The following is an 8,467-nucleotide window of genomic DNA, read 5'->3' as shown; positions in this document are numbered from 1 at the left end:
AGGGTCTGGGAAGGCGCCAGTTATCTTTGTCACCATCTACCTTGCTGATGCTTGCATGGCTGTTGACTTTCCCCCCTGCCTCGACCTAACACCAAGGCCCCAGCAGTGGCCACGCTGGCTATCCCTTCTGCAAGCTCAGGGCCTCAAGCTTGGGAGAAAAGAACCAGATGAGAGGGGAGAGGGGAGCGCGTGGGCCTCAGAGACGGGCTAGTAGGTGCCAATACGGGTGCTGTGAGCTTCATTGAGCAGCGGGGAGCTGGGAGGGAGGCACGAGGACGCTCCTGGTGAAGGTTGGAAGCCGGGCCGTGTGGAGGCTGTGACTTGTGTGGTCACTGCTTCCTGCTTGACGTCCGTGCTGGGGAGAGGAGCTGCTCGTGGTGTCCTCTGCCGAGCAGGCCGGGGAGGGAGCAGCGTTTTCACTCCTCAACGTGTGCGCTGTCCCTGCCTGACACTGTGGGGATCCAACCCTCATTGCCCACAAAGCTGAGGGCTGAGCTCAGAGCTGGCCCCTCTGCAGGGCCCAGGAAGGAGACTGAGGTGCAGTGGGGCAGGTGACGAGCTCATGAGCAGCAAGAACCCCGGGTGCAGTGCCTGCCCAGCGTGTGCTGGACGGAGTGCTAAGCGGCGTTCAGGGCTTCCTTGATGGCACTGGTGAGAGGGAACTTCAGGTTCTGGCCACAGAAGGTGCCCGTGAAATCGTCCAGGTCCAGGGCCCACACCATGGCTCCTGCCAGCTGCCGGTTCTTCAGGTACTGCACCTGGCGGGGAGCCCAGGGGGCAGTGCTGGGTTCCTACCCGATGTGTGTAGGGGGGACCTGCTATCCTGGCCCCTCTCCATCCCTTCCAGCAAGTCACCCTGGGCCTCCTCTCCCTCTTCCTCCTGGGCCGTGGCCTGTGAGACCTACCTTGGTTTTGATGCTCTTCTGGTCATCATACCCCACCCACTGGTTGCCCTTGGTGGCATAGGGGACCTGCTGGTCAATGAGTTGATGCACAGTTGCTCCACGAAGGAAGTCACAGATCTGAGCAGAGGACAGCCAGGGTGAGGGGCTTCAGGGCACAAGGTGCGACTCCTCCAGCCTTTCTCAGCCCCGCAGGCACATGTGCCTTCGGGCAGATGTCTGGCTTCCTGCTCGCATGTGTGCAACAGAGGCCCATGTCCCCGAGCTACCGGCTATGAGCAGCAGAGGGAGGTGGCCAGAAACCAAAGCACCTGGGGCTGGTGGCCAGAGGAAGACTATGTGGGCCTAACTGCCCTCAGCCTGGACGCTGGTCCACTGGGACAATGAAAGAGCAGAAGCGGGGGTGGGCGGCTCACCTTCCCCAGGAACTCCCTTCTCCCGAGTCACACCTCATAGTAAGCGAGGATCCCAGCCTCCTTGGTGAACTGGCCGGGCAGTCCGGGCCCTGAGCAGGGGGCGCCCACTCCGATCTGCGAAGAGGCCAGCGTGAAGCTCCTCCCGAAGGTGGGGATGCCCATGAGCAGCTTCTCGGCCGGGACCCCCAGCCTGAGTGCGTAGCTCACGGCGTAGTCCTGGGGGGGCGGGGACAGTGGAGCCATCAGTCTGTCCTAAATACGTCTGGGGCTCCTATTCCTCGCAGGGACCCATAACCTCGGTCTAAAGGGCACTGCACAGCTCTGGTCTCAAAAGCCTCCTGAGCACAGGGAGGAGTGTCAGCTGTGAACCGGGTAGGGGCTCAGCTCCACGGGCGCAGAAGGCAGGTCTAGATCCGGCCGGCCTCCTCAGCCCCGGCCCCAGCCATCCCCGCGGCCCCCAGAACGTCAGTTGAGATATGGCTCCTCCACAGAGGGGTGGCGGCCTCTGTTCTCAGACTGTGGGGATGCGTGGCCCCTGGGCCTCAGTCCCTGCATCTATGACTTGGGCCCGTCACCCCTGCCTACCAGGACCCTCCTGCACTCACAACATTGTTGTATCTGTCAGAACTGGCGACATCCTGGCCTCGGAACAGGGGGCTGTGGTGTCCCGTGATCTGGCGCCAGGCTCCATGGAAGTCGTAGGTCAAGATGCAGATGAAGTCCAGGTGTCTGTGGGAGCGGAGAGAGAGCAAGGTGGGAACTAGAGAAGCTGCCAGCCCTGCGAGATGTGAGCAGGGCAGACTAGAGAGACGAGCCATCCACCCAAACCCAGTCTTGCCCATGACCCGCTGTCCAGGCTCCCAGAATGGACCCCTCCAGCCCATACGCTCATTGTGCTGAGAGCAGATTAAAAGTGTCATCAACTGCCCGGTTGGTGTGACTCAGTGCTTGAGTGTTGACCTATGACCCAGGAGGTCAGCGTTTGATTCATGGTCTGGGCACATGCCCGGGTTGCGGGCTCGATCGCCAGTGTTTGGTGTGCAGAAGGCAGCCGATCCATGATTCTCTCTCATCATGGATGTTTCTCTGTCTCTCTCTCCTCCCTCTCCTTTCCTCTCTGAAATCAATAAAAATATTTTTTTTTCAAAATGTCATCAACAACAACAACAACAAAAAAATGTCATCAACAGATAGCAGGACAGAGGGCACCGGACCTGGACCCCACACACAGGTGAGGCAGCAGGTAGACTCGTGGGCCTGAGTGAGTGTCAGGTGTTGGGGGCAAATGCCTGAGCCCTACCCTCCTCATGGTCCATTTGGGCTCCTAGTCTCCGCCTCCCTACGGTGGCAAAGAGAATTCTGATGTCATAGGGAAGCCCTCGTCCTTCACTCCTGGCTTCCTGAGGCCCAGGCCTACCCCCACCGGCCATCAGGCCCGTGGCTGTGTCTGCTCCTCACTAGGGGGGTCGGGGGTCAGGCGGAGGAGCAGGAGGAGGGACCCGCCTGTGTGAGCCTCTCAGGGTGCCCTGGCTGCCTGGAATGAAAAGCCCGCTCAGGGAGGAGCTCTCAGCCTCGTGCGGACAGCACCGGGTGGGCGGCTGGCTGGTGTGTAAGCTCTTTCTGCTTCCTTTCCCACAAACTCCTTCGTAGCCACTCTGTCCACCCTCGGTACAGACCCAAGTGCAAAGGAAGGACAGGTGTTCTTACTCCCATGACAGAGGGGGAGACAGACACAGAGTGGGAGCGTGACCTCCTGGCTGCCTGTGGCTCTCACGGAGGACAGTGGCGGGACTCACTGGGCCAGCTCAGAGATGTCGTAGCCTCTGTCCAGGGCCACCTTCCCGGCGGACACAGCGGCGCTGAGGAGCAGCGGCTGGGCTTCCTTCGGGGCTTCCTTGACAAACTCAGCCTTCATTTCCTGGCGGGATGGAGGCAGCAGGTTTAAGGGGCTCCGGGGGTGGGAGAGAGCTTCGTGGTGGGAGGCCAGCTCTGAGCACCTCATGGCCCCCTGAGGGCCCCGGGGAACCACAGGTGGCACCTCAGCGGTCCTGTGCCCAGGCCTACCCACCTCCTCCTGGGCTCATCTCTTGCCCACCCCCACCCCATCACCCAGTGCCTCCTGCTCTGGAGGGACCTCGAGCTCCCAGCTGGACTCCAGGGGACTGTGGCAGAATCTGCCCTCTGGTCTGCGCTGTCCCAGCAGGCACCCGGGACCAGAGTGAGCGTGTCTGATGCTGCGGGCGATATGTCTGGACGTCTGCTCCCTGGTCCCTGGAGATGCTTGGGCTGCCCTCCCGGGATGTGCCTGTGTGCCGCCCGTCATAGGGACTGTGCACAGTGACACCCACTAGTGGGCATGACACATGGGTGCTTGTTTCCTGACCCCACTCCTCCCCACTGTGGTCACGGCTTCTTCCTGCTCTACGGGGTCTCTGGGCACAGGCCTGCGGGTCCTCCTCCGGGGTCAGGTCCCAGGACCCTGAAGCATGGAGGCCTCAGTCCCTCTTCCCCGCCATCACAGGACATCGGTGGGAGACAGTTCTGTCCACCCCTTCTGGTCCCGCCCGCCTCCCTGCCCCTGTTCCAGACCCGAGCCCACCTTGACCAGAGAGGTGAGATGCTGCTTGTCTCTTCGTCCAGGGTAGAGCCAGGCCAGGTCCAGCCCGTCGAAGCCATGGGTCCGAAGGAACGGTGGCACCGACTTGATGAAAGTCCTGCGACTCTGGGGGTCAGAGGCTATTTTGGAAAATCTAGGAATGAAATCACCGAAGAAGAGTGCTTAGTGCTGAGATGCTGGGTACAGTCCCCTCTGGGGGGTTTCTGTACCCCGAGGAGCTGGAGCCTGACCCCACATCCCCAGGAGACACGGCCATGGTGGGACCCATTTCTAGTCATGTGCTTTGGAGCCAGACACCCCTGGTTTCCAAGGGAGGCTCGGTCACCCACTAGCCAAGCCACTCGCACAGGTTGTAACCTGGGTCTCAGTGAGCTCATCTGTGAGGATTGCATGTGAAATGGCTGGAAAGGGTGCCTGACACTTAGTAACCACGCACTAAATGGGAGCTGCTGTGGCCGTGCCCCCCCCCCCCCCCCCGTATGCCCTGCTCCCACACCACCCACCCTGGGAAGTCCTCCCAGGCTCTCCACCCGTTTCCCATTCTTTCCACCACCCCCCTCGGTCCAGCCTCAGGTCTGAGGTGGTAAAAAGGAAAGATAAGATCCACTGTCAGCTGCTGTGCAAGTCCCTCTTGGTTGTACACGAGGTGGGCCCCTGACGGCCATTTCGTCCCCTGTGTCTAACCAGTCTGGGGTCCTGTGACCGTCATGCCTCCGCACTCCTAGTCCATCTTTGTCTGGGGAGGGGTCCTACCTTTGAGAACCGAAGTTCCATCCTCCCACGGACAAGAGGGTCTTCAGGTTGGGGTTCCTGTGGGGCAGGAGGAGGCGGGAGGCAGGTGGCATACATGCTGAGACACCGGGTGTCCCCAGGTTTGGCTTCCAAGGTCCTTCCAGCCCTGAGATTTGGTTTCTAAGACTCAGGTGGGCTGCCTATTCCCCCTCCCCCCTGCCCCCCTCCCCCCAGGATATGGGAAAATGGAGCAGCAGGAAGGTCCATGCCCCCGGAGAGACGCCCTCAGGGACAGCGACAGTGACGGGGTGGCCTCCATTTTCAGAGCTCAGTGGTGCCCTTTTCTCCAGCCGCCTCCATCAGCACCCCAAACACTGTCTAGTACCCGCCCTTGTCACCGCCTCCCATGTAAGCTAAGGCCTTGGATGATCTACCCAGAGCCGGGTGCTGGGGGCCAAGCGCTGGAGCAGAGGTGGACGGCCCTGGACCAGCCACCCTCCTCCATCCTCCCCCTCCCTGGCCCAACCTGGTTTTGAGTGTGTTCAGTGTGTGATATAGTGTCACATCGTTCCACTCCAAGGTGTCGATCTCGTCGTTGCTGATGTTGGCGAAGCTGTAGATGATGTGGGTGCAGAGGAAGGGGTCTATGGCATCTGGGAAGGAGCTCGCGGCACCCTCTCGGTACTGGGACCAGTTGGTGTAGTAGCAGACCAGGTTGTAGGCGGCACCTATGGAAACTCGGGTGGGACCTGGGCCAGGGTTCCGCCAGGCACCCTCTCGCTGAGCCCTGAGCGCAGCCCTCAGGGCAGAGTTGTGAGCCAAGGTAGAATGTGAACGAAGGGGCGGCTCCTGTGCCTCTGCCTCTGGGAGCCCCCAGGCTGAGAACGAGGAGGGAGGTCGGAAGGGTTCCTGTAGGAGACCCCGGCCTCTAGGGTGGACCTGGCAGGCCCCAAGGGGGTCCTTGACCTGAGAGTCTCTGGCCGCCTCTTCTCTGCCCTCCTCTGGGCGTCCTGGCTTGTCAGCCCCCAGGCCCCTCAGCCCTTCCCCCCAAGCTGGGCCCCAGGGCAGGGGTCCCAAGTCCTCCTGCTGCCAAGAAAGCGTTTCTGCCCTCCTGGTCCTGGAGGCAGGACAGCGGGCACCTCCCAGCCATGCTGCCACTGGGCTCCCCCAGGCCTCACTGAACCCGAGCCTTTGAAATAGTTGTATTTTGAAAAATTTCAAATATACAGAGAAGTAGACACTAGTAAAATAAACATCAAGATAACCATCACCTACCTCCCTTTAACAAACATTAATCTGCCAATCCTTCCTCACCACTCCCCTCACCACCCCTGCCTCCCGGAACCCAAGGGGGTTACTTACAGCTCTGCACCGCCAGCAGGACCACAAAGCCTGTGGGAGATCCAGGGTCAGACCCTGCAAGTGCACCTGCCCTTCCTCCCCTCCTCCCCTCCTCTCCCCCTCCCCTGGCTCTGCTTCCTCTCCCTCCACGGCCTCTGCCCCCACACAGCGGGTCCAGGCCCCTCCGTGCAGTGGCTCTGTAGGCTGTCTGGGCCCTTCAGCCTGAACACCCATAACCCAGACCCGTGGTCAGCCCAGAGACCTGTCTGAGCCACCCTCAGACCTGTCCTGGCCGCAGCAGAGAGGGGCATGGTATGGTCTCTTGCTGTTCTCCTGTGCCCAGTTGGGGCCTCACACTTCCTTTTATACCTGTCCCCTCCACTCCCCTGTGCCCCAAGCCATCCCATTTATGGGAACTGACTGGCAGTGGAGGAACCAGCAGGCTGGGGAGTGGTGGGGAGGAGACCGTGGGCCTAAGGGGGATTGAGAAACCCGCAGTTTTGAAAACTCGGGGCAGGTCTTCATGAGGCACCTTGCCAGCCAAAGAGCCAACAGGGTGACCGGGCTCTCGCCGCTCAGCCTCATTTCCAGCCTCCACTCCCGGCCTCTGCAGCACCCGCCCCAGCTCTTCCAGCAGCAGTGACCAGGCTTTCCTGGCAGCCTCTGTAATCTGTCCCGGCTCTCGGCCAGGTGGAAACTGTTGTGTAACCCACTGCGTCCCAAACAAGGCTGCCCTGTGTGTTCTCAGCAAGCCCAGCAGCAGCCTGCCTCGCCTACTCCTCCCCTCCGCGTTCCTCTTCCCGCAGCTTGGCCTGAGAGTGGAGGCCTTTCAGCAAGGATGTGCTGGCTCCGAAAGGAAAAAAAGTCAGGAAATGCACCCCGGAAGGAGCTGAAGAGGACGTGTTGGGAGCCTGGGGCTGCAGGAGGCACCATGGAGCAGTACAGTCTCCTGATCCCCAGGAGCAGGCCATCCCTCCTGAGTTTCACAGCCGCTGCTCTTCTCTCCTAAGCTTTTTAAGGCCAGTCCCAATGACGTCACTCAGTCTCAATCCCTCTTGACCCTCATCACTTTTAGCATAAGACCCAAACTTCTGATCAAGGCTCCGCATGGCTTGGCCCTGTTTGTGGGTACATTGTTTGTCCAAAGATCCAGGACAGACTCATTCTTTGCCGGCTCTAACGTAATCAATAGGCAGTGAGAGAAAAGTTCAGAACAGCCGTGCCGGAATGGGTCAGAGGGCTTCTCAACCAAGGCCTTTCCTTGCAAAAGAACATTCCGTCCTAATCGGAGTTCGCCACACGAGTCTCCCCACCTCTTTTACGAGTTTCCTTCTCGTCTCCCATCTGCTCCCTGCAAACCGGGAACACGTCCTCATCTGGACTGTGTCTGAGTCACCCTCTCTGAATACTGAAGGGTCAGGGCTCCCCCCTTTGAGGCCTCTGACTCCTTTTGTGCCCAGATGGTTGACACACTGACCATCGATGGTCACTGTTCTTTGCCCATTTTGGTCACCGGGGATGGACTTCCTGTACTCTCTAATTGGGCTCTTACAGAGTAGCAGGCACGCAGAGCTTTTCATAATAGGATGCAGGGTTAGAAAACACCTCCTGTTTTCACTCTAAACTACCTCCTAGGCTCGGATCGACTGAAGCCAGGCATACAACTTCTCTACGACTAAGAGGCTTATCTTATCCTTAACCAAACCCTGTCCATTGTTCCACTTTAAAACATATATATTTTTATTGATTTCAGAGAGGAAGGAAGAGGGAGAGATAGAGACATCGATGATGAGAGAGAATCATTGATCAGCTGCCTCCTGCAAGCCCCCCACAGGGTATCAAGCCCTCAACCAGGGCGTGTGCCTTTGACTGGAATTGAACCTAGGACCTTTCAGTTTGCAGGCCAATGCTCTATCCACTAAGCCAAACCGGCTATTGCTTCCCTCCTCCTCCTCCTCCTCCTCCTCCTCCTCCTCCTCCTCCTCTAAAAAAATAAAAAAAAGAAGAAGGAAAAAAATAAGCAGAAGCACCCTTAATCAAGCAATAATCTTGTTAACTACCTTGTAACCCAACCCTCATCTGGCAAATGCAAAAAGGCCTGCAGAAGTGTCCTTCTCTGAGATCTTCCTTGTAATTGTCTTCAGTTGTACTCATAAATTCTTAAAAATATTTTTTGAGCCGAAACCGGTTTGGCTCAGTGGATAGAGTGTCAGCCTGCAAACTGAAAGGTCCCAGGTTTGACTTAGTGGATAGAGCATAGGACTCCGTACTGGAAGGCCCCAGTACCATAACTCCCCTCGGGGCCCAGACTTTGCTCCCTGGCCTGAACGATCCTCTGAGAACCCATTCCTCTCCGGTGTCAGACCTACATCCGGGTCCCAGAGCATCATGGCAGGCCTGAGAAGATTATCCCGTGACCCAGGTTTGTAACATATAATCTGGTTGTGAACTGGGGCCTC

The 8,467-nt window shown here is 58.8% G+C and overlaps 1 protein-coding gene across 1 annotated transcript; it reads right to left on the bottom strand.

Moving 5' to 3' along the window:
- Nucleotides 1-472: 472 nt before the first annotated feature.
- LOC103299197 (chitinase-3-like protein 1) lies at nucleotides 473-6,330 on the bottom strand. Its single transcript, XM_054729657.1, has 10 exons — nucleotides 6,271-6,330; nucleotides 6,030-6,059; nucleotides 5,194-5,395; nucleotides 4,689-4,745; nucleotides 3,918-4,068; nucleotides 3,115-3,236; nucleotides 1,924-2,047; nucleotides 1,352-1,534; nucleotides 906-1,022; nucleotides 473-758 (listed from the first exon to the last, which is right to left on the bottom strand). The coding sequence occupies exons 1-10, from the start codon at nucleotides 6,317-6,319 to the stop codon at nucleotides 618-620; spliced, it is 1,176 nt and encodes a 391-aa protein (XP_054585632.1). The 5' UTR covers nucleotides 6,320-6,330; the 3' UTR covers nucleotides 473-617.
- Nucleotides 6,331-8,467: the final 2,137 nt, after the last annotated feature.

Source organism: Eptesicus fuscus, chromosome 18, assembly GCF_027574615.1.
Source record: "Eptesicus fuscus isolate TK198812 chromosome 18, DD_ASM_mEF_20220401, whole genome shotgun sequence".
Classification (NCBI taxonomy): domain Eukaryota; kingdom Metazoa; phylum Chordata; class Mammalia; order Chiroptera; family Vespertilionidae; genus Eptesicus; species Eptesicus fuscus.
The sequence above is the reverse complement of the archived record's forward strand: the minus strand, read 5'-3'. Positions and strand labels throughout refer to the sequence as shown.